This window comes from Notechis scutatus, chromosome 11 (assembly GCF_049901735.1).
Source record: "Notechis scutatus isolate UNSWTSFEM ecotype Mainland chromosome 11, rNotScu1.2, whole genome shotgun sequence".
In the NCBI taxonomy this organism is placed as follows: domain Eukaryota; kingdom Metazoa; phylum Chordata; class Lepidosauria; order Squamata; family Elapidae; genus Notechis; species Notechis scutatus.
The window spans coordinates 20064529-20088953 of record NC_142019.1 but is presented as its reverse complement, the minus strand read 5'-3'; the positions used below and the strand labels follow the sequence as shown (position 1 = coordinate 20088953).

The following is a 24425-nucleotide window of genomic DNA, read 5'->3' as shown; positions in this document are numbered from 1 at the left end:
CACAAAGTAGGAAACTCTCCTTGGCCAGTCAGATGTGGCCACATCCTGGTGCCCCAGGGAACAAAAGCAACCGTTGGCCCCACAAAACCTCTGGCCAACCCCCCTCCAGCCCTCTACCTACCCCAGCCCTAGGTGTAGACATGGACGGCACCTGAAAAGGAAACGTGATTCGCCCTTAGAGGCAATTTCTGATGTTTTCCTGCTGCCTCTCCCATGGCCATATAGAGCTTCTTTCACTGTTGCAAATGCTACAATTTCAAACATTGACTATACCAGATGCAGGAAGTGTCTTCTGTTTTTATTTATGCAGCGTGTCCCGTTATTCCCCAAATCTTACAGAGTTGTCTGCCAGAGTGTACAAAATGCGAAAAGTGCAAGAGAAGAACCATTGTGTAGCAGCATGTGTATGTATGTCTGCCCTAGGGCAGTTTGTGTTGTGTTTGCCCCAGGACCCCCAAGAACTCCCTCTTTGCCAGGTCCCAGCAGCCAGTAGCGCTCCACCAGGCCTAGCTGGTGCATGTGGCCAGGTGCAGCAGAGGTGCTTGGGGGAGGAGGAGAGAATGGGATGGGGGCCCTCACTCCCCGGCAGCAGCATTGGCCTTAATCAAGCCATAGGAGACAGCGTGAGCCAGGCACTCCTGGGCCAACTGAGCCACCTGGGGCTTGTCCTCTGCCCTGGTTGCCATGGACAAGATCTCCAGCATCTCGCTCTCCATCAGCTTCGTGGCCACCTCCCGGTCGGCTGCCATCATGTTTCTCACCACTACCACACCGCGGTGCTGAAGCTCTGTGCAGGGGCTGAACAGCAGAGACTGCAGGATTTCCAGCCAGTCTGTTGTCTTGGAAGAGAAGCAACAAGAGGCAGGTGGCAGGCATGCCCAACCCTACCCTTGCGACCCACTGGATGCTTCAGCAGGCAACAGCCCTGGTTCCAGAGCTGGCAGTGCCCCTGGAAAACAGGCCTGTGGCAGAAGGATCTTGCGTCTTGCCTTCCCAGGCTCAGAGCAAGGTGCACCCCTCAGGAATTGGTTGTGTGTGCACGCAGGCAGGGGGGAAGAAAGATGGCTCACATAAACTTACCACTTGGGAAATTTGGATACAAATCTGTGGCAGCAGTGAGGTCAAGACTGCCAGCGTGCCAGAAGCTGCCCGACGAAGCCTCTCATCTTCCTCCCCACTGTATAAAACCAGCAGTTTGAGCCGATCACTACCTTCGGCCAGAAACAGCTCTGCCACCTGTATGAAAGATGAGCAGTGTCAGGCCTGGAGGGGTAGTGGCCACCCCTCCCCAGCCTGCTCTCAGTTGCTCACCTGGGGGCTCAAGGCCAGGTTGCACATGCACTCCGTGGCTGCCAGACGAATCATCTCGTGCTCCTCAAACATGTAGCCTTCGATTATGGGCACGGCCTTTTCCTTCACAATCTTCTGCCTGCAGGAGACATGGGGAGAAGTAGCCACAGAAGCCATGCCGAGGTCCCAAAGGACTCTGTGTTCCCAAAGCCGAAACAGGTCTCACCTGAGCCTCTCACTGGTCCCAGCCAGGTTGGTGAGTGCCATCAGCCCCTCAAAATTCTGCAGGCCGGAACGAGTCAAATGCAGGAGACTCACCAGGGGTCTGACCACCTCATAGACCTGTGGAAGAAAAGCACCCAGCTCAGCTATGAGTAGCCCTGCCCTCCTCACGGGAGAGGAGGACCCAGGGAGAGTGGCCTCCCATTCCCACCAGCGCTCCCCCCGCACAGACCCGTTCTCCAGGAAAGGCAATCTCCGGAGCCGTAGTGATGGAGATCTTGGCCAGAGCCTGGGCGGCCTTGCTCTGCCCCACTTCAGTCCCCTCCAGAGCCAGAGGGATGAGCGCCTGTTGGGTGACAGGAGAGGGGGAAAGAGACTGGTCAGCCCCAAGAGCCCTGCTGGGAAGAGCAAGAGGAGGAAGGGGCGATACTGACCTTCCCTCCTCCAGCAGCTACCACAGCCCCACGGTTCTCCGGGTTCTCCACTACAGCCAGGAAAACCCTGTAGCATAGCAGGACAGGGGCGGGGGGGTGTCAGAGCCAGGTTCAAGCACATGCCCTCCCAACAGCCATGTGGGCGTACAGAGAGGACAAGCAAATAGGAGTCCTTCTCTCCACCCTGCCCTGTTAAGTCACAGTCCAAATCACTGGCTAAGACATGCTGGATCCAGAAGCCCTGCCGCATCGGAGAGCAATTTCAGGTGGAGGTGACATGGCCTCCTCTTTCAGCTAGATTCCTGCACCAAGCAGGGGATTGCAGGCCTAAATGGCATTTTCCAACTTTTGGGACTCTAGTTTTAAGTAAGGAGCTTGGAGGAGCCGAAAAACAACAGCTGCAGAAAGCAGGGCGAACGTGCGCGCGTGCACACACACACACACGCGCGCGCACATACACACCAAACAAGACCATTCAACTAATGTTTTCCTGTCTCAGGAATCATGCTAGTTTGCTCCAATAAGCCCCAGGGAGAAAAACATGCTTCGTAACCTTTTGCTGGAGATGCATGGAGCCCATGGACTGCTGGTTCTCAAAGAGTCTTCTGCAGCACTTTCTTTTCCCTTGTCCAAGTGTAGGTCTTAGAGCAAGGGTGTCAAACTTGATTTCATTGTGGGCCACATCAGGGTTGTGTTTGACCTTAGGGGTGTGGGGGGGGGCACATGGCCAGCTCGTCACTCGGGTCGGGGGCACCTGCGGTGGCCCAAGTGCTCTGCCAGCAAAAGTGGGCTCCCAAGTGGCCCTCCTGGGCTCCATTTTTGCTGGCAGAGGCACCGCAGGCCAGTCCTTTTTGTTTCCAGGGCGGCCCACTTTGGGCCAGCTCCGGCTCCTAAGCCTTGAGTTTGACACCCCTGTCTTAGAGGAACCACTGCCTAGCAAGGTCAGCAGTAAAATGACATGCTGTACCTCACAGGTATGTTCAATCAATGGAGCATTAACCAATATCTGAAGGTCTCGAGCTGCAAGTCACCCTTGATGTATGGCAGGAAAGATGAGCAGCCAGCTGTCCCCTAGAAACTCATGCCATACACTGAGAAACCCCTCCCGGTTGCTAGCCCATCTGGCTTCCGAGTTTAGTTGCCTCTGGACTCCAGGTCAAGTCGCAGAGCCTCACCTGGAAATCAGCTCCCGGCAGGCAGGGCTTAAAGAAGGACTCTCATTCTTGGTCATGCAAACAAGAGCCGAAACCACACCAGCGGCCAAGAGCTTCTGCACACGCCTGTGGACAAACTCTGGCTTATCCTAGAAGACGAGATGAGTGAAGGCACCAGCAGGGACAGCTTTTTACAGGCACCTCCATTGCATCTTTGCCCACCCCCCTAAGATGTGCATCCCTTTATCTCCCACAGGGATTTTGCCCCCACTCTTCATCCACTGTCCATTGTCTGTCTCACCTTGGGGTGCTTCTCAGGGATGTGCTGCTTGGCATATTTAGCAAGCTCCACCATCTGTGGGTCAGGTTCCTCAAAGTCATAGCTGCTGGTACAATTGACCAGTATAGAGGCCACTGCAAATAAGCAGCTCCGATTCTCCGACTAGGATGAAAGGAAGGAGAAGGGAGCTTTATTTGGCAGCTGTTTTGAATTCACCAATCAGCATCTGTAACTTAATCTGGAATTCTGGAGTTGGATAAACAAGCCACTTAAGTCAGAGTATTCCAAGAATCAAAACTGAGCACCCCCCGAGACAGCTTTTTTCTTCCACTGGACACAGCCAGCCCATTCCCCTTGGGGCGACGTGTCATTAGGACATATCTTCCATCATTCCAGCAGAATCTACCTTCCCCTGAGCCACCAGTCAGTGGGCTGTATAACAATCTTTTTTTCCAAAACGTTACTGCTTTTATCGCAGACAAACATGCAATACAGCCATACTGTACTGATAGTGACATGGCACTTTTCAAGCACAGGGGCAGATCCAGACTTCAGCACAGACTCCCCCCAACCTGAAGCACATTCTCACAAGAAGCAAGAACCAACAGGACAAAGAGGCCAACATGAGAAGTAGACATTGCAACAAACCCAGACCCCTCCGTCTACACCGAGAGCCTCATCACAGGCTCAACAAGAACACACAGGATCATTTGCTAGCAATGCTCTCTGGATTCTTCATACAACCAAGAGGACAACTTTGCACAAAAGAATTAAGAGACATGTTTGACATTGGAACTCAAGCAAGGTCTAAATAATATCAGAAAACTTCCCAGAAGCCTCCATAGCAGATTTCCAAGGGACTCTTTTAGAAAAGCAGGACTTTCACAGGATCAACCAGTGAGGAAGAGCTACACCCGCAGACATCAAAAGGCTTCAGACAATCTCTGAAGGTTACAACCAATACAATGGGTTTTAAACAATTGATTAGCTACTCTGTCTCACATGTCACTTCCATCCATCAGACCAACCATCTTCCTCTGCCATTTCTTCCCACTTCACCCCAATTTAACTCTACATTTGTCTTCCTAAAAGTTTTTAATCAGAAAAAATGCACTTCCCACCAGAGACTACCACGACTCTCCACCCCAAGAGATGGGAACCCCACTGACTTTGCTTGTCAAAAGATAGCCAAGGTTACAAATAGCAACCATGTGACCACAGGATGCTACGATGTCTCAACTTCAAGGACCAGCCATAAGTAGCATTCATTCAATCCCAACACAAACTTGACCGGTTGCTGAATGAGTAGTTGTTTAGGAAGGATCACCCATGTTAGAATATGGCTGATGAGACAGTTTCCTCTCTATCATGTTCAACTCCCAAAGAAGCTCTACCTGTGCCAGCTGGAAGAGAGCCTGCAGAGCTGCCTTGTCCTCCAGAAGTTCTTCCTTGACATCTGCATCCAAGGTAAGGAATGCCAAACCTTCTGCTGCCCAGTGGCGGGTGCCAGCATCAAGGACCTCATTGCACAACCATCTAGATGTGGGACAAGGTGCCATTAGATCCATTAAGATCCTGGCCATTCAGCAGGAAACATTAGAATTTCACTCTTAACCATTAGGACAAAGAGCTCAAACATGCAAGGTTGATAGCAATCACAGAATAGCAGATCCAGTCCATATTGCAACTACTGTACATCAGATCTGCTCAGGCTGTTAGCTTCCATTAGCTTCCATTAAGCATAAAACATGTCCACCTGCAACCAGATCACACTCGCCCCTGGACATCCACCACGTTTACAAATCCTTCGGTGGAACTGAAGGGGCTGGGGTCTTTAGAGCAGAGCACCTCTTGCAGCCAAGGAAAGCCCACACTCACTTGCAGCACTGCTTGGCCAGTTTCATGGTGGAGCCTTCGGCAAACTGTTTCATGCTGAAGTCCGTGCCCCCTGCCGAGCCCAATTTACAAAGGCCCTGAAAACACAGACAACAATCCATCACACAACCTGCACCAGGCAGGCGTCACTTACCAAAGACCTTGTTCCAAACAAGCGAGAGAGAGAAAGGAGCGCATCTGAACAAACTCCCTCCCTCTCACTCCGTCACCCAACCTGATCCAAAACAAGCTCCTTCTACGCACCACCAGGGCCCGGATGCGAATGCTGTCACGCTCACTATGCTTGTAAATCTCCTTGAGCAGCGTCACACCATTCGCGGTGATGAAGGAGGCACGTTTGGCCTTATCAGCTGCGTGGATCAGGGCCTCGACAGCCACAAGCTGGTGAGCCACCTGGGATGAGGCACACAACGCCAGAATGTTCTCCATGATGCCATTCAGTTCCAGCACTCGGTTCCCGGCCTCTGAAGGGCCTTGCAGGAGACAGCTCACTGTCTGGATGGCCCTGAGTTTCCCAGCCATGCCATGGTCCTGGAAACAGTCCCTGGAAAGGAAGAGCAAGCAACCACTATAGACTAAATATGGAACTACTAAGTAAATACAGGATATATATTATAGGAAGAAATCAACAACTGAAGTGCCACATTCCCCCAAAATAAGACCTACCCCCAAAATAAGCCCCGGTTAAGGTCATCATCACCTGGGAGAGGTGCAAGGTGCCGGGGGGGCAGGGAGACAGGTGATCTGGACATGCTGCGCGAGCCACGGGGGAGCATAGAATTGGTGGGATGGAGTGTCCAGCCAGGCAGCCACGGGAGGCTCGCCTTTGTGTCTCTCGGCTTGCCTGCAGCCCATGCGGCGCGTTGGCATCATCTGCCTTCCTCCCCCACACCCATGCCTCTACCTCCATCTGCAGCCAGTGCTGCCATGCGAAGATGAGCCTCCTGTGACTGCCTGCCCACTCTAGCCCAACTCTTGCCTTTCCCGCGGCCCATGTGGTGCATCCGGATCACCTGCCTTCCCCCTCCACCCCCAATGGCTGCTGCTTAGACAGATAATCAACTCACCTGCACTGTACAAGCTGCACAGTCCCAGAGTGCGTCAGCCAAGGGGCTGGTGGGCTGCACCTGCTGCCGGACACTGCTGGCCCTGCGCGCTTGCCACCTCTTCTGTGCATGCCGGGGAGGTGGGACACCCAGCCCGGCAAATCACCCTGATATTGTGTTTTTCCAAAAATAAGCCCTAATGCATATTTTGGAGCCCAAAAAGATATAAGACTGGGTCTTATTTTAGAGGGAACTTGGTAACTCATTCCTCTGTCATTTGTGAGGCGTCTGACATTAAACATTCACCAACAGAAGCCAGCAAAGCCAAAAGACTGACAACCAGCCCAGCATTCATTGCGAAGAAGCGACAGCTCCCTCTGTCAAAGAGCAGTTCTTTCCAAAGGGCCACATTTAAACACTCACAGACCTACCGGACATAATCCTCACAGAGTCGATGGAAATTCTCTCTCTCGCTGTCACACTTCAAGTCCTCATAAAGCTTACTGAGCAGCACAGCCACAGTCATGGGGGTGTTCTCTGTCACACGCAGACCTCCAGGATTGTAGGGTACTGTGCCCCCAACTTCCAGGATCTCTTTGAGACCTGCAAGGAACCTTTTTTTTTACTAAAGCAGGGAAGGGGCCAAGAATAGAAAAGTTACTGCACAGAGTCATGCTCACCATGATCAATGACCCAAAGAGTCAAAGAGTTGTTGGAGGCTTGCAATGACTTTGGGGCTATTACGTTGATCAGCAGATTGAGGATACTGTCGCGACCATAAGAAGAGATGCCTGCTCGAGTGAGAGCCTCTAACAGCCATCTAAGGAGCAAACGCAGCTCTCTGGATGAGTCTACAGCAGGAGTATCAGATAGAGGGGTAAACATCATCTCCACTGATACTTGTAAGCTACCATCACTTACAACACTTAGGCAAAGGCATAAATTGACTTAGCATAACTGTTCTCCTGCAAATGTCTTAAGATGCTTTATCCAAGATGAATGCATGAAAACATGAATACGAGAAACATGAATAAAAGCACAGTAATGATTAGGACACCCCCCCAAAAAAAAAAAAAAAAAAAGCAACATGGAACACAATTTGAAACAAGGCAGGACAGACTGTATTTTTCTTGCAAAACTAGGAAATATGCAACTTACATTTCTGGCCCTTCCTGGTATAAGAGCCATCATCTAGAGCACGCTGTAATCCGTCCAGACTTAAGACAGCATCATGAAAATGTGTCTCTGGCCACCCTTCTACTAAGCAGTAAAGACAGTGATGCCATCCCCACAACTTCAGAAAGGCAGCTGGAGACTCACCTGATGCTAAAACATTGTCTTTGTGCAGCACTTCTTTATGCAGCCCTTGCCTGAGGGTCTCAAACATGACCTGCAACAAGTTATAGGCAGCCAATGAAAGCTGCTCATCCTCCCTCTCTAGCACAGCAAACAGGCGTTGAGGCCCCAGGTCACTCAGAATCACCACCGTCTGTAAGAAAAGTACCAGCTCTGAAACAAGGGAAGGATTTAGACTCATTTTACCTATCATCTTCTCTAGAACCAGCTACTCTGAAATTCAAGTCTAACTAGAATTGCTCTTGAGGAGGTAGCACAGTTTCTCAAAGTCCTAGAGAAGCAGAAAGTTTTGGGATCCAAGCCAGTAAGGCTAAGGAGGTAGGGTTGATTTCTCAATAACACAGTGAGATCTAGTCCCCACTGCATCATACAAAAAGATCAGAGTTCAACCACACTGGTGTCCATTCCAATATGGCAAGGAATCACCAAGTTTCTGTGAGCAACACAAATTCAAAACTATTTCCAGAACTGAGCTACAGAACAATGTGATTGTCTTGCTCTCTCCCAAGCCCCTTTGCTGGGTCACAAAACCAGAGGCAAAAAAAGAGTCTGGTTAGCAGAGATGCTTTCAGTAGTTCCTGGCTGTGTGCAGTAGGTGTTTCAGTAGGTTCAGGAAGGACACTCCCATCCACCCAGTCTGCTAACTATTTGGTTAGATACTCCAAGAGAAAGTGAAGTGCTGTTAGCACCAAAGCCCCCAGCTCTGAAAAACCATCATCTTGCAGCAGCCCTTACTCGAGAAGAGTGGCCATGGCAGAGGCCAGTGAAGGTCCGCAAGCCTGCTATCATCATATCCAAATGGCCTGTATCCAACAGCTGCAGCAGTAAGCGCACTCCATCATTTTGGAAAATTTTCTCAGCACCAGGCTCCTCTCGAGCCAGAACTATCAAGTTCTGAGCTGCCTGGTCAGAAAGAAAACAACAGTTTAGCTACATGAGAGAGCTTTCCCTGTTCATACTGATTTATATTGCATTGGGAAATCTTGAACCATCATACGCCCACCTCTTGCTACACACTGGCAGGAGCAGACCTTCTAGCCTAAAGCCCTCTGCCTATACTGGACTTCACACACACCCATAAATCCAACCTAGAGAAGCCACTAACAAGATTTAAAATCTGCTACTTCAAACCAGAAAATGCTGCTATAGGTCCTTTGGGGGAGAGAGTGAAGGAAGATGGGGTTGGGGTCAAGCCTCAAAGCTTATGCCCCATTGACCGCCCCTACCCCCTATATTTAACATTATTTTCATTTCTGACACAATATACAAGTGAAATACCAAATAGAGGGTTTGGGATATCTGCTTACCTGCAAGCAAGAACACGCTACATCTAAAATTCTGCACTGCTTCTACGCTTTTTCCAGCCCACCTGTTACTTGCAAACTTCTGCTTTCAGAATAACAAGTTCATCAGGCTTCATGAGATGCAGCACATTTTGCCCAGCTCATCACCGAGGGGCATCCTAACTCCCTGTTTCTCGACCAGTACCTTTTGTTTCTTGTCTTGATCCTTCTCCTCGTTGCTCAGCAGCAGCTTAAACATGTTTTCTACTTTGGAGTCAGTGCAGGTCATGGCTTTCATCTGAGACCAAGAGGAAGAGAGAGAGAGAGAGATGCTACCGGCCAATTCACAGCCTTACTTTAGGGAAGCCAAGAGCGCACCGGCCCATCCCTGAAGCCTCGGTACAGCGGGAGCAGAGGGGCCCCGGGGCCTACCTTCTCCTGGGCGCTGCTGCCAAGGTCGCGCAGTGCCTCCTGGAAGGCCTTGTTCTTGGGCTCCAAGCGCACGCACCGCTGCAGGTCCGAGGCGGCCCGGTCGAGGCGGCCCTGGCCCCGGAGGGCTTGGCTACGGCGGAACAGGCTTTTCACGTCGTGGCCGTCCAGCTCCAGAGCTGCGCGAGAGCAAAAGGGAGGCGTTTCGGGGGCGAGGCCGAGGCAGCCGGGGAAGCGAGGGGGGGGGGAGGGGAGGCGGCCCGCTCACCTCGGGAGGCGTCCACTTCGGCTTGCGCGTAGTCCTCCTGCGAAGGGAAGACGACAGTCGGCAAACCGAAACAGATGCTCCCCCCGCTCCGTTCCGCCCCACCCCACCGCGCCCCACGGCGGCCCGGCTCACCAGCTTCAGGTGGCAGGCAGCGCGGTTGCGGTATAGCAGGGCGCGCTGGGATGCCTCGGGCCCGGCTTCGGGCAGGTCCAGCGCGCGCGCGTAAGCGACCAGCGCCTCCGCGTAGCGGCCGGCCTGGAAATACTCGTTCCCCTCCTGGCGAAGCTCCGCCATCGCCGAGGCAGCCATGGCGCGTCGAGTAGGCGTCATGCGGACGCGACTGCCAACACTTCCGGGGGCGGGCCCTGCGCGGGGCATGTGACGGCACTCCTTCTGGCGTCACGGCGGCGACGGAAGTGCAGGAGGTCGGACGCGGCCAGCGCCAGGACAAGCCCGCCGTAGAGCCCCACGGCCAGCAGCGGCAGCAGCGGACCCCTGCGGCGGGACGGAGCGGTGTCAGCCCGGTGGCAGGACCCTGCCTTGGCCCCCTCCCCGGCCCGCCTTCCCAACCTCACCGGAGCCCGCCCGGGAGCGCGGCGGAGGCGTTGGCGCTCCGGGGACGGTCGGCGTCGGGTCGCGGGCAGCAGGACTTGAGGGCGCCGCTCCCGCCGGGCTGGCAGCAGTAGGTGTCGCCTGGCGCGTCGGAAAGGCGCGGGCAAAAGAAGGCGGCGTGGAGGCGGCCGTCCGTGCCCGAGTAACCCTCGCAGAGATGCGCGTTGGCTGCCGTGAGCGGGAGAGTCCGCGCGGCGGCGGCGGCCGGTTCGGACGAGCCCCGGCGAGAAGCGGCGGGTCGTGGCTGGAAGTTGCCGGCACTTGGCCGGAGGAAGGCCGGCAGCAGCAGGAGCCAAAGCAGCATGTTCCCCGCGGCGCCCAGGCGGAGGCAGCCCGGACTGGGAGGGAAGGCAGGGAAACGGCGCTTGCCGTCCTGCTCCCCACATCCATTAGTGGCCACTCCCCTCCCCGTGCCATTAAGCCCTGCTGCTTTTAGCCGTGGGGACGCTGCCAGCCTGGCGGCGGGGAGGATCCATTAGGTAAAGGCGTCTGCTAATGGGGATCCTGAACTGGCCTGCTACACCAAAGGCTTGGAGAAGGAAAAACGAGCATGATGCCTTTTGATGAAGTACCAAGCCTTTTGCAAAGCCAGTCTCCTACTTGCCTCAGCATCTGTTTAATACCTGTGAGGGGAGGGGAGATTTCAGATTAGCAGGAATTATTACTTGCAGGAATCAAAGCTGGAAGGAGCCACTTTTGTATCCTTCACAGGGAAGGAAACATGTGGACAGTTGAAGAGTCTGTCAAGTGTTCCAGTGAAAAGAAATGAAGTAGCTCAGACATCCCCAGAGGGGGGAGGCATGCATTTGGTGACTCACCACTCAAGAGGAATAGTCATCCATTTGTAGTCCAATTTCTTAAGGGAAGTGAATTGGCTTACAAGTGCAAAGACTAAAGATGTGACAGGCTGGATATTACACTTAAGCCCACCTATTATTAGCCCTTTCTCCTCTTTCATGTGTGGACGAATGATATAACAGAGCCTGAAATCAATTTCTAAGGGCTATGAACAACTAGGCTGAAAAGCAAAGGATCTGGCTGCCCAAATTGTTTTCTTATCTATACTGACAAAAGGGCAAAAACTAATGAGTGAATGGAGGATTTGAGAAGTAAACCACTGGCTCAAATGATGGTGATATTGTGAGAAGGTTGGCTTTCTACATTATGGATTGGGGTGTAGGAAGGGCGACACTGGAGCCTACAGGAAGGACTTCTAGCAAGAGAAAAACTGCACCCGGGACTATCAATGTATTTGGGAAACATGTCCGAAGGGCTTTGAAGTAAAATTACAGGGGGAAGGAGACCAAATTGTAGGACTAAACCCTACATAGCCACATAAGAAGAAAATGAGTAGTGAAACAGCATACAATTAGTTTGGAAGATACAGGAAACAAGCCCAGAGTCAACCATAAAGGTCTCAAATGTCTGCATATAAATGCTTCCCATATGAGGAACAGAGAACTTGAAATCCTAATGTATGAGGGCAAATACCAGTGGTGGTATTTGACCGGTTCTGTCCGGTTCTGGAGAGCCGGTAGGAGTGATGAGCAGCAGAGACTGAACCGGTTCTCTCCGCTGCTCTAATGGCTCTGCTGTGGAGCCCACCTGCCCGCCCAGGATCCCATACCTTTATCTGCTGAATTTGAAGCGCAGCTGCTTTGCACAGCACAGAATAGAGTCGTGCGGCAGCTGCTGGCGCGACTGGGAGATTGGGCAGGCTTGCAGGAAGCAAGGCAGAATGCCTCTGCGCCTGCGCAAATGTCTCTGTGCCTGTGCACAATGTGTGCTTGGCATGCACATGCAAGCAAAGTGTGTGCATGCATGCAAAGCGCACCCACCGAACTGGTAGCAACAATATTTTAATCCCACTACTGGCAAATACCATATTGTAGCACCTACTGAAACTTGGTAGGACAAAACATATGATTGGAACACACATCTGGAAGGATATACATTGTTGAAAAGAAACAGACCTAAGGGCGGGGGGTTGCATTGTATGTTAGGAAATATTACCCAATATTCAACACTAGAAATGAAAGCCGCCTTGGAAGTATTTGGCTAATTAGAGGAAAAATAAATGACTTATCCATAGGTGTGTACAGACCACAGAACCAAGCAGAGGAAGTAGATGAACCCTTTGCTAAGGTGTGCAGAAAATACGACACAGTACTAATGGGAGACTTTTAACTACCCTGATAACATTGGGGGGTGGGGGGAACTGCAGGTAGTGGGACATCAAACGGGTTCCTGATGTGCCTCGCTCACAACTTTGTCATACAAAAGGTAGAAGAGGGAACTAGAGGGACTTAATCCTTACTAATAGGGATGGAATGGTTGAGGAAGTAGGGGGAGAGTAACCATCTCATACTTGAATTCACCATAGCGCAACTATAATACAACCACAGGTAACTGAACCAAGTCAGACTATTGTAGAGTTTAAGAGAGCTGAATTCAACAGGCTAAGAGAAAAAGTACAAAAAAATTCCATGGGTGGAAATCCTAAAAGGAAAAATAGTTCCAGATGTTTGGAATACCCTGAAAATGTAATAATGAAGACACAAGCAAAAACAATACACCACAAAGAAAGAAAATAAGACACCTCATGAGACCAGCATAGTTGCATAAAGAGCTCTGAAAAATTAAGGGACAAAAAGATCAAATATAAAAAATACAAAAAGGGGGGCACATAACTAAAACCACAAGCAAACAGCCCAAATCTGCAAGGATCAAGAAAGGTAAGGCCCATATGAGTTAAGACTGGCAATTACTGCCAAAATAATTTTTGAAATTTCAGTAAGTAAGGAACCCAAGAAGTCAGCCCTGCTCTGTGGTGGCTTGTAGTGTACTTCCCTTATTTTGTGCTGGCCTTTCACAGACAACAGAGCTGTAGTTTTGTCCCAAGTGTTGCCATGTACCAGCTTGACTGCCTGAGTGCCATACTTCAACCTTTTACTAGCATTACTTATATTTTTCCTACATACCAGAGCTATACAATTCCTAAGATGAAGAAATAAAGAACACTAGGTCTATGCAGTGACTAAAGTTTTCAAGGAATTTTGGACCATGTGTTGTCTACGCGGGTTGGACTTTTTGCTGTAACTTTATGCAGCTGCCAATGGATCTCTCTGCACTAGGAATTAACACTTGGGATCTGGATTACTGCACAGCTGTAGAAAACGCCAGAAGCCTATTTGGCTTTTCTTAAAGCTGACTGTGCCCCAAAATTCATTCAGGGTGCCTGTTTTAACAATAAGTTGAGACTTATCCACTTGGAACTTCACAAACATCTGAATCTTTTTTTTCCTGAGGTGGATCTTCAGCTGTGGTTTGTGTTGTTTGTTTTTTATCCTCATATGGAAGGTGAGACTGGACTATATGCATCCACTGCATGTTTTACTAATCTTGGGAACAGAAGCTGCAGAGACCCTGTTTCTTATCCCAGACACCGATTTTCCTGATTCTAACCCATTCACTGGCTCTGTTGGTTGAGGGACAGCCAGAGCAGGCCAACCTGAGTCCACTTCTGCTTGATGGATTCCTGGTCCCTCCCCACCGCCCACAACAATTATGGTAAAGACAAGACACAAAGATGCACTTTCACATCCTGTTCACTGAGTTAATGCAGCACAAATTGAGCAACACAGAAAACAGTAGCTTGCGTTCTCTTCCTCCTAACGTAATCAACATCCCTGAAAACTAAGAGATTCCAAGGTCTAATTTAGGTTTCAGAGCATTTGCCATATGCATTATGTACAAGTCTTATGGGTAGGTAGATCTCTTAAGGTCCTGTGGTATAAGACTAGGAGTGACAGCCCACCCATCAATCTGTTTGTAAACATACTACATCCAAAGAAGAGCCTGTCACTGAGAAAGAAGCCTGCAGAAATGAAGCAAAGAGCAGAAAAACTCTACTGCCTTTGCCCACTTCTAGGTTGCCCTCATGGCAGTTGGAAACCTTGAGGCAAGTGCCTGACAGGGAGGAGCACCTTCCTAAGATCAAAACTGGGCAGTATGACCAATCCTGCAGGGCTCAATCCCACCAGATTTGCTAGAGTCACGGGGCTTTCTTTACAAAGTATGCTAGCCGAGAGCTAGCTGCATCATGGTTTATTCCAATGCGTTTTCTGGGTTTGTATGACACACTGAGCCATAAGAAGCATGTGGGCTGTGCACACAAGTGCCATGCAAAATGCACTGGTGTGCCCCAAGGGTCCAGGTGGCACATCCCAAAAGTTAGCCTAGGAGCCTGTTGGCCAGGGAGAAAGGGCACTTGGGGCAGGAGCTGCTCCTCAGCTGCATGTTCTGCACTTCTGTAGCTGGGCTGGCACTGCTGGCTTCACCCTTCAGAAAGGAAGAGACTGAGCCAGCTGGCTCTTACTAACCACAACACAGCAGCAGGCTTTCCTCTTGGATTCAAGGCAGGAAAGGCAGCAGAAATGTCCAGGGAGTTTTCTGTCTTCATCCATAATGAAAAGGCAGGCCTTCAGCAGACTCAGCCTTGTGCTAGCTAAAAGTTGTCTTGGACCAAGCTGCAGCAGAGATTTGGGGGGAAAGCCTTGCAGCATATCAATGCTTTTTCCTTCCCTCTAGCTCAGAGTATGAATGTAGTCAGCATTTCTCTTGAGAATTCACACTGTGGGGAAACACTCCATCCTCTAAGAAAAAAATATGGGGAGATGTTTCCCAACCTCTGATTGCAAGTCTGCCCCCCCCACCCGCCCCCTTCTTTCTGGAGGAAGTGAGCACCCAGAGATGAGGGCTTTGCTTCAAGCTGCAGGAGCTTCACTTGGCCCATCCTCTGTTCTAAAGTGTTTGCTGTTCTGCATGTTTGGGATCAGTCAAATCAAATGCAGAGATGGTTTCCGGAGCCAGGGAAGAGCAGAAGTGGGGTCTTCACTGCTGCTCAAACAACGTCCGCCATCTCTCCTTGTCACATAGTCCGCTGCCTTCCATGCCAAGCTAGAATCAAATTCTGGAAGCAGCACCACAAGTCCTCCAGGCACAGGCAACACCCAGAGCAATTTCTGCAGCATCAAAAGAGACATCTGACCAAGGGTCTTGTCTTTGTCTCTGCCTGGCATGGAGCAGCACCCTTTGGGACAGCTGTGCCAGAAGAGGATGAAGGTCCATTCGCAGAAATTCCCAATGAAGGCTATGCGAGGCGAAGACGGAAGGTGGCAATCTCCATGGGGTCAAGATGGATGGTGGTGCTGTTGGGGGAGGCCATGGTCAGTGGATACATCAGTGTCAAAGAAGAGGGCTGCAGGGAGATCAGGTTCAGGCTCTGGAATAGGCTGCCTAGGGACAGCTGGAGAGCAAGAGGCAAAAGCTGAGGGTGAAAACGCCCAGCAACCCAAGCTCCCCTTAATTTCCTAAAGCAACTTCACACAAACTCCCCCCACCAGCAAACATCCATTCCTGGTGCCTCTCCTTCCAGGGCAACCAAGAACTCTAGACATACCACACCCTGGGTGGTAGTACAATTGAAGCCCAGATTCCTGGCCTCCAGGCCACAGTCGAAGCCCTTCCGGTGCAGTATCAGAGCTGTCTCAGCAGATGGCAAAGCCTCATCCTGGGAAGAAGAAAGCCTGTGTACCACCTGGAAGCTCAAGGGCTTCTGCTCAGCAGGCAGAGAAGTCTGGGGAAGCAGGCAAGGGTTGTCTAGGCCAAGGGCTTGGCTTCTTTCCTCAGCTCTGCCAGGCCAGGGCTCACCTCTCCTTGCAATGTTCGAAGGTTGAGAAGGTGGAAGTCGCAGGGCACTGTGATCGAAAATGGCTCAAAAGACCTCAGTGCTGGAGGGGGCAGTTTTTCCTGGACAAGCGGCATGGTCAGAACCTCCGCATTCAGGTGCATGGAGGTGATGTGACTGAGTAGAGATGGGAAGCTGGTGGGCTGGTTCTCCTGGGCCTGCAGTGAGAATGAGAGAAGATGGACAGCCATACAGGCCGTGGAGCCTCAGCCTCAGATGAGCCCCACAGGAGACTCTACAGTTGTTCTACTATTGGCTACTAAGCATTAGGCTGGGCTTACACACACACACACACACACACACACACACACACACACACACACCAACAGGGCAGGGAAAGGCCAGACTACACCACAAGACCAGATTTTACCTCTGGGCTTCCAGCCTTGCTGCTGGGGAAGACCAGGTCTCTCAGCATGGAGGCCAGTTTGGAAAAGAAGCTGGAGCTCTGGGGGGTGGAGGTGGGGCGATGAGAATAGGTGAGTTACCAGAGTGAATGTCACTGCCTCAGACTACACCCCTCGCGGACAGGAAGCTCGTCATTCCCTCAGCAGGGCTGAAGAGGAGCCGGTTCCATCTGCTTCCTGCGGCCTTCCTGCCTTCTGTTTGGATCATCTCTCTTGGGCTTCCTTTATTTCCCTTGCTGTTAGCCCCTCTGTTAGATCTAATATCTCTTAAACAGATCTCTATTTATATTTATTCCCAATAGAAAGTTCTCTCTCTCTTTTTAACCTCATTGTTACTGATGGATCTACTTTTCTCTGTCACTCCTGTTCTGAACTGGAGGCCATGTGTATAAGTCACACCCACTATGAAATGCTGACCATTGACTAGGAGAGAAAAAATGCCTTCCACTTTCTCTTCTGAAACAGAAGGGAAATGGTTTGTGTTTCTCCTGGCAGAAAAGGAGACAAGAGGGCAGCAACGCAGAAGGGATGGGGGCAAGAGGAAAGGCCACAGGGCTGCTTCTTTGGCGGAAGACCTTCCACGCAAGGATCATGGCCATGACTGTTCTGCCTTCCAAAGTCAAAGGAGAAAATCAGCTGGCTGCTTGATGGCAAGAAACAAGTTTTGCTCACAGGTGGATTTAAGATCATTTCCCCAAGCCCTTCTGAATATCCAGCTCAATGAAACCTATCTGCAGGCACTGAAAAGGTTTCCCCAAGAAATCCCAGGCGAGGAGGCGGCCCGATGCAGCCGCAGAGCTCCAGGGCGTCCTACCTTGTTTGCCGAGCTGAATCGCTCCAGCAGGAGGCGGAAGCGGTTGCAGGTGCGTTTGTTGTCCTTCAGACCTTGTCCGAGTCCACGGTTATCATCCTGCATGAGACGCCGGTCCAAAATCACCTCCAGCTGGCCTGCCAATTGTTGGAGAGAAAGGAAAACCCCAGTTAGGAGGTGCCTCATCCCACAACCAGGGTCCCTCTGAGCAAATGCAGAGTTCTCCCTCTTCTCCCAGGCCTCAGGCACAACCCTCATCCTCCTGGCTTTTTCTCCAGACTGGCTGCTGGGTGCTTCTGTATCCACTCCCTCACACTCACCACTGCTAAGGCTGGACACTCCCAAGGCCTGGGCTGTGTGCAGAGTCAAGCGCTGCTGGCTATCCTGGATGTAGGCCATGACTGGCATGGGATAGAAGTTGGCCTGGAGTGGCAGTTTTTTCAGATACTGCCGGGGCTGGATCTGCAGGGTGGGCACAGTTGGCAAACATGCAGGTGGCTTCTCCAGCTGCACCAGGGAGAGGGTAAAGGGTGGTTCAAGCTTCTGCCAGTCCTTTACCTGAAAGCCATTCAGGTCAGTGAAGAACCTGCCCTTACTCTCAATGCTGCTGCTGAAGCGCAGGGCCAGCTCCCTGTTGACGTGGTCGCGAATGTCAACCAGGCAGGAGATCTCCAGAGAGAGGCCATCAACCCCTGTGGCCAGAGACGCAACGTGAGGTGACTGCACCATTCTGCACAGCCACACCCCCTCCTGCAGCATGGCCAAAGTTCTCACCTGGCACATTGTAGAGTCGGACCACTTCCTGGATGTGCTGGTAGTAAATGGCTGCTTCTGAAAAAAAGGGGCCCTCAGTCACTCGCACCACTGGAGGGTCCTTGGGGGTGTAGGGCTGCAAAGAAGGAAATGGGGAGCCAATGCAAGCGCGGAAGTGTCTCTGATCCAGCTTCATCTATTTCTAGCCTGCCTTTGGCTAGTTTTTAATGGTACTACATAATGCAATTTAAAAACAATTACACAAAGGTGCATGTTTGAAAATGTTAACAATTAACAAGCTTTTTTGGAGAAATCCCAGACTCAAAAAATCAGCAGAAGGAGCAGCAACAGCAGCTGTTCTGAAAGCCATGAACCATTAAACCTTCTTTGTGGCACTTATCAAGTATTAGGTGGAGCATTTACTCCAGAGAAGAGATGAGTAAGTCATCCATCAAAGCCAAGCAAGCACTGCTGATGTGGAAGTAGGAGCCCAAAGACATCCGTGGCAGAACTCAGCAGGCAGCCACTCTGTCAATGCAGCCATGGCTAGGATGCCCCTCACCTGCCTCCCCATCATTAGACTGGGAGGCACAGAGGCTCTTTGCAGGTTGAAGTTGGTTTGGCCTGATGGGTTGGCAATACAGTTGCTTTTCTCATGCTGGAAACGGGCAGAAAAGGGTCTCCCACCTCCCACAAAAGCTGCCCTCCCATCCCTGGGGATAAGAAAGGCAGTGTTTCATGCCCATTTGGAAAACCACGAGGCAGCATCCATCCTAAGCAACCCCAGCTGCATCAGGTCCCCCCCAGCCCGTCTCATCCCGTGATCTGCTCTCCCAGCGGCCAACCAGGTACCCAAGGAAGCCCACAAGTCTCCCAGGAGATGACTGGGACCTCCATGACTTGATCCCACCCTTTTGGAAGCCAGCCAAACATCACATTTCATGGCAGATAGACAGACAAGATGCAGGCTCAGCAGGCTGTCCAAGTGAGGACCAGGTAAAGGTGAGCAACCCCAGCCCAGGCAGTCCACTCAGACCTTGGCTTCACCATCGGGCAGGAAAAGATAGGCACCGCTCTTGTCCTTGGTCGTCCGGGTCCCGTAGATGAGGAACTGGCTGCTCAGCTGCTGCTCTTGTTTGTCACCAACATGATGCACACTCTGCAGTCCACAAGCCGGACACCAGTTAGTGCATTTCCTCCCCCTGCCCTCCCCTTTTCCCTCCAGCCTTGTCCCCTCTGCGGGTCACCTTGAGCGAGCCACTTGGCCCTGAGAAACAAGCTCTCATGTGCTGGTTCTCCAAGCAGAAATCATCTGTGGCGGTGGACAGAACCTGTACAGGGACGGCTTCATGCTTATGTCCAGCAAAGTCATGACCATGCAGGAAGAGGCGCACTGAAGATTTCAGCATGTTGTGGCTATCAAAAGATTTGATCAGTTGCAGGATGGTGAGGCCCAGTGCTGGCAGGCGTATCATGACAGACACCTGTCAATGAAGAATAAAATAAGCCTGGTGGAGGAATAAGCCTTGGTCCTTACAGGCCCATCCATCCATGCAATGAAGGAGCCAAGCATCCACACACCTCCATGCTCCCTCCCTCAGGAACTTTCTGGATTAATTGGGACATAAACTGGAAGATGAAATTCGGGTCCACACAATCTATGGACCCTCTAGACCTGCATGTATTTAAAAAGCTCTCTGTAGACTGCAAGATTTGCCTTTGTGATTCCCGTCTTCCCTGCCAATTCTCCTAAACTACCTGGAAGACATCAGGCACCATGTCTGTGGCAGACTGCCACTGGGCACTGAGCTGCACCGCAAGGGGCTGTCCTTCCTCATTCAGGACACAGATCTGAGGGGTGTTCACCAGCAGGGACACCACAGTCAGGCGCTCTTGCTCCAGGGGGTTGAATACCACCACAAACCTGCAGGATGGCAGAGAGGTTAGCAAGCTCTGTCCCTGGCTCCACCAGCAGCAGAACTCAGTCTGGACTGTTGCTGGACCCCACTTTCCCTGGCTGGCAGCACTCCCACCCCACTTCTCCCACCTGGGTGTGGCATCCAATTTGATCACCATTTTCTCTGGCAAGGAGTCCTGATTGAGACGGGTCTCATCCTGGAAGGAAGAAGGAGACTGAGCGTGTCCCAAATGGGCCCCTACCCCTTTGCTAACATTCCTCCAGGCATAAAGGCAGAGGGAGATGAGAGCTCACTGTGCCAAGGAAGGGCATTGCCATGTCGTAGTGGTAGGCTTCCTTGTCTGCCAGGACCAAGTAATGGGCAGCATTGATGATGACCCTCTTGGCATTCATCAGCGAGTGAAGCAGTCTGTTGCGGAACAAGAAGGTCAGCCAGGCATGAAGCTGAGTTCTGTTGCCCCTGTCCAGCAGCCCAGGTTTACTCCTACCTGACACCATAGTCCACTACTACTGCTTCCTTGGCAGTGCCAGTAATGGCATCGTGATGCTGGAAGAGTCCCAGATTGCGCCGGGCATCTGTGAGCATGGCATAATCGGACAGTGGGTACCTACTCTCTATGCCAGCGTGGCGGGCGTGACTCAGAGCCAAGCTGTATAAGGTTTCGGCAGCCCTGTGGCAACAGGGCAAAGAGCCCATTAGGTTCACAGTGCTGGGATATGATTCCCCAGCAGAGCACCACCTCCTCAGCAGGCCACTCACCGGAGATGGGCCTCGAGCACTCGTCCCATGCTCTTATAGAAAGGCCGGGAAGTGTAGTAGCCTGTCCAGTAGTGGTCTTCCCGGTCTGCATAGGAAAAAAAGTCCCCACTGAGCACCGGGAAGCCAGGTGGGCGCATGCCTGGGACAATACCCATCTGCTTGTAGAGGGCATCAAAATAGTCTGAGAGTGTCCCAAACTGGGCCTGCGGGAGAGAGTGAACATCATGTCAGAGGCCAGGACCTCAGCAAGACACCATCCCACCCTGACTTTATGCTCCTTTCCCAAGATTGGGCAGCACCTGAACATGCAGCTCTGGGCGAGCATTCAGGAAGTCAAAGAGACGCTGGTAATTGAGGAACTGGGCATCCCATTCCTGGGGCTTGTCATAGCGGAAGTCATCTCCCAGGGGCACCAGCAAGACGCTGCTTCGGAACAGCTTGGACTTCTTCCGATACTGGTCAAGCAGAAGCTGTGCCCTGGGAAGGGAGGAAGCCAGGCTGGCTGACAAGGCCCCTGAGCCTGCTTGGAAAGTAGGGCAAGAGCAAATGGGCTGCGAGGAAGAAAGCAGGAAGGGCTGCAAGTGCGTTGGAGAGGCAGGGCTGGTCCAGACCCACTTTCGGTCACTCACCGCTCGGCCACATTGGTACTGGTGATGGCCTTGGGAGGGACTTTCCAGGGACAGTTGATGCGCCCGCCTGGCAGCCTCTTGAAGTCAAATTGGCAGCAGATTTTTGGGTCAGGCCCACAAGTGTGGGGCACATCGTAACTGTAGAAAGGCATCATGTGGCAGAGGAGGTCTGTGCTAGAGTCTGGATCTGGGGGAGGGGGGAAAATCAGAGCAGATTCACGCTCCCGTGTGCCCAAACAGCCCCGCAGATCCCACATGGACCAAAGCAGTCTAGCCAAGTGACATGGGGGAGGGGAGCATATCCTGGCCATTGGGGAGAGAGGCAGGCTCTGTGTGGTTGTTTTTTTTGGGGGGGAGGCAATAGGAAGAGGTATGTTGGATACGTTTCCTGCCTTGAGCTATTTCTAAAATTAATAAAGGTTTAATTAACAAAGAAATAATTCCAAGGGGGCTGCCCCGGTCCTCAGCGAAGAAGAGTGAGTGCAAAGCAGGGTCCCAAGGGCCTCACCCCAGCTCTGCCTCCAGATGAACTCCAGGTTCTGGGTAGCTGCAAAGTGCTTCTTGATGGCATAGTGGACCCGCTGGATGAGCATGCTTGTCAGGTTAGCCCGGCGCAGGAGATAAGGCATCGTGGCACTGTGACCAAAGGGATCCACTGCCCAGCCGGAGCGTGGCGTCACCCCTGCCAAAGAGAGAGGAGACACTACCAAGGCCAGCTGCAGCCCTCCTGCCCCGCCAAGGCAACATCCTTGCTGGCAGGAGGAGAGAAAGGCTTGTTGGGGGAATTGGGGGGGATTCCTGCAGTTCCCACACTTTTTCCCAATAGTGTGTCTTGCAGACAGTCGGGGGGCTCTTCCCCTTCAAATGCAAAGAGAAGCAGATAAAGACAGGCAGTCAGGATCACCTGGCCTGTCTTCAGTGGCAGGTCTGTGCAGACTCGGCCTAAGATTTGTGCCGTCAGTTAGAGGAAGACTACCTTCACTGTTTCCTCTATTCTTTGTTAGTAGGGGCAGGAACAAGACACTTCCTGGTCTTCAAGACATTTTACCTCCTCCTCCATCAAATCAAGGAAAGAACTCTGGCTCTGCATCAGGCCTGGCCTCTACCTTTGCATCAGGCCCTTCAAAGAGGTAATGGCCAGTTGAATATAGTCCAAAGCAGCCTTTTGCAAACTGTTTGAGTGATTTGGCTCAATGCCTACCTCTTTTGTGGTTATAGCCACCAGGAAGGGAATAAGAGACATTGCTTTGCAAAAGGGCTTTTCAAGCTTTTATATTTTACTCAGACTTATTTAGTGAACAAAGAATCTATCTGATGAAATCAAGGCTTTTAAGCTAAAATAGAACTTCTATAGCTCTAATCCTCAAGTTATGTTATTAGGCACTCCTCTGAGTAATAGAGGAGAATGTAAAGATGGATATGAACAATAGGTCTAGATGGATTTTCTATGGGGTGGCATAAACATTTACTGTATTTTATGCTTGCTGTTAATCTTCATCAACTGTACAATGAGATTTTGAAACTGGCATTCTATGTACTTTTTAAAAATGAAGCGTATGTCAGAGTTATACCAAGACCCAGTAAAGATTATACATTATATGCAAAGTATTGTCATATTTCATTGATTAAAGCAGACATTATGTTTACTGTTTACCGAGTGATTTCATCAGTAAGTGAGAATGGTAATGTTTGGCTATTAGTGGATTTGATTGATTTACATAAAGAAAGCTGCAATTCTATTGCTCAAAGGAGAAAAAAAGTTGGATAAAATGTATAGAGAGTGTATATAGATTCCCGTAGCTGAATTTGAATGTCCCCAAGGACTTTTAAAATTGTGATGGACGATTGTACAGGTAGTCCAAGGGTGGAATGTTGGTCTGAAGGGGGTTTCTGAGTTTAGTTCTACATCTGCAGAGAGACTTAAGTAACGTCATCAGCACCATGATGTTGGAGAAGTTAAGATTTGTTGGTTAGTTGTGCAATATATAATTGTATGTAATAGGATGGGCTGTATTGTCAGGTGTTGTTTTTCTCTGTGACTCATGTCACCCGGTTCTTGTTATGACAATGTGGTGCCGAGTTCTGTTTAACAGTTGGATGATAAAGAGAGTTACTGCTGTGACCTGTACAGGGTCAATAAGGGAAAGCAGTACAGATCTTATGGTATCTCTGGACAACTGCATAACTGGATAGAAGCATTCCTGCCAAAGAGACAACAAATGGTCAAAATTGGAAGCGTCTTATCAAATTCTGTACCTGTCAACAGTGGAGCCCCCAAGGAAGTGTTCTAGGACCAACTCTCTTCATACTCTACATAAATGACCTCTGTGATCACATTAAGAGAAACTGCGTTCTCTTTGCTGATGATGTAAAGCTGTTCAATACCACAGACAATACTGCTACCCTTCAAAAGGACCTCGACTATGTATCAGAATGGTCAAACAAATTGCAACTTCAAATCTCAACAAATAAATGCTCTGTCTTACATATTGACAAAAAAAATCAGAAAATAAAATACAAGCTGAATAGTCAAGATCTTGTTGATGATCCAAACTCTGTCAAGAACCTTGGAATACTCATTTCTAATGATCTAAGTGCTAGAGCCCACTGTAACTACATAGCCAAAAAGGCATTAAGAGTTGTTAACCTAATCCTACGTAGCTTTTTCTCTGGTAGTATCACACTACTAACTAGGGCATACAAAACATTTGCCAGACCAATACTCAAATACAGCTCATCAGTCTGGAACCCATATTACGTACCTGATATTAACACAGTTGAGAAAGTCCAGAAATATTTCACAAGAAGAGTTCTACACTCTCTACTTGTTGCAGAATACCTTATGCCACCAGACTCGAAATTCTAGACCTAGAAAACCTAGAACTACGCCGTCTTCGGTCTGATCTAAGTATGGTATATAAAATCATACATTGCAATGTCCCACCAGTCAACAAATACTTCAGCTTCAACCATAACAATACAAGAGCAAACAATAGATACAAACTCAAGGTTAACCGCACCAAACTTGATTGCAGGAAATACGACTTCAGCAACAGAGTTGTCAATGTCTGAAATACTCTACCTGACTCTGTGGTTTCTTCCCCAAACCCCAAAAACTTTAACCTTAG

The 24425-nt window shown here is 50.6% G+C and overlaps 2 protein-coding genes across 7 annotated transcripts in view; both read right to left on the bottom strand.

Annotated features, from left to right (window-relative positions):
* Positions 1 to 278: 278 nt before the first annotated feature.
* Positions 279 to 10010, bottom strand: UNC45A (unc-45 myosin chaperone A). The gene is made up of 19 exons (XM_026684704.2): positions 9791 to 10010; positions 9659 to 9695; positions 9394 to 9569; positions 9167 to 9259; positions 8414 to 8581; positions 7643 to 7811; positions 7003 to 7173; positions 6754 to 6925; positions 5520 to 5820; positions 5259 to 5353; positions 4775 to 4916; positions 3402 to 3542; positions 3122 to 3249; positions 1947 to 2013; positions 1745 to 1858; positions 1517 to 1632; positions 1312 to 1429; positions 1081 to 1236; positions 279 to 839 (listed from the first exon to the last, which is right to left on the bottom strand). The coding sequence occupies exons 1-19, from the start codon at positions 9986 to 9988 to the stop codon at positions 576 to 578; spliced, it is 2826 nt and encodes a 941-aa protein (XP_026540489.1). The 5' UTR covers positions 9989 to 10010; the 3' UTR covers positions 279 to 575.
* Positions 10011 to 13860: 3850 nt separating this feature from the next.
* Positions 13861 to 24425, bottom strand: part of MAN2A2 (mannosidase alpha class 2A member 2) — a 38887-nt gene continuing 28322 nt past the window's right edge. The window contains exons 6-24 of one of the 6 annotated variants that reach the window (XR_015750832.1): positions 21806 to 21979; positions 21298 to 21484; positions 20968 to 21145; positions 20669 to 20871; positions 20397 to 20579; positions 20203 to 20317; positions 20038 to 20105; positions 19749 to 19914; positions 19238 to 19474; positions 19027 to 19149; positions 18012 to 18126; positions 17796 to 17929; positions 17558 to 17699; positions 17241 to 17374; positions 16390 to 16467; positions 15983 to 16177; positions 15732 to 15842; positions 14517 to 15578; positions 13861 to 14464 (exon numbers count right to left, since the gene is read on the bottom strand). Coding sequence is in view for 4 of the 6 variants with exons in the window: in XM_026684698.2 (XP_026540483.1) it covers positions 15423 to 15578; positions 15732 to 15842; positions 15983 to 16177; positions 16390 to 16467; positions 17241 to 17374; positions 17558 to 17699; positions 17796 to 17929; positions 18012 to 18126; positions 19027 to 19149; positions 19238 to 19474; positions 19749 to 19914; positions 20038 to 20105; positions 20203 to 20317; positions 20397 to 20579; positions 20669 to 20871; positions 20968 to 21145; positions 21298 to 21484; positions 21806 to 21979 (2699 nt within the window). In the remaining 2 variants the exon portion in view is untranslated. Of the gene's footprint in view, positions 15579 to 15731; positions 15843 to 15982; positions 16178 to 16389; positions 16468 to 17240; positions 17375 to 17557; positions 17700 to 17795; positions 17930 to 18011; positions 18127 to 19026; positions 19150 to 19237; positions 19475 to 19748; positions 19915 to 20037; positions 20106 to 20202; positions 20318 to 20396; positions 20580 to 20668; positions 20872 to 20967; positions 21146 to 21297; positions 21485 to 21805; positions 21980 to 24425 lie in introns of all 6 variants that reach the window. The other 5 variants (XR_015750833.1, XM_026684698.2, XM_087973031.1 and 2 more) reach the window with 5 other exon arrangements.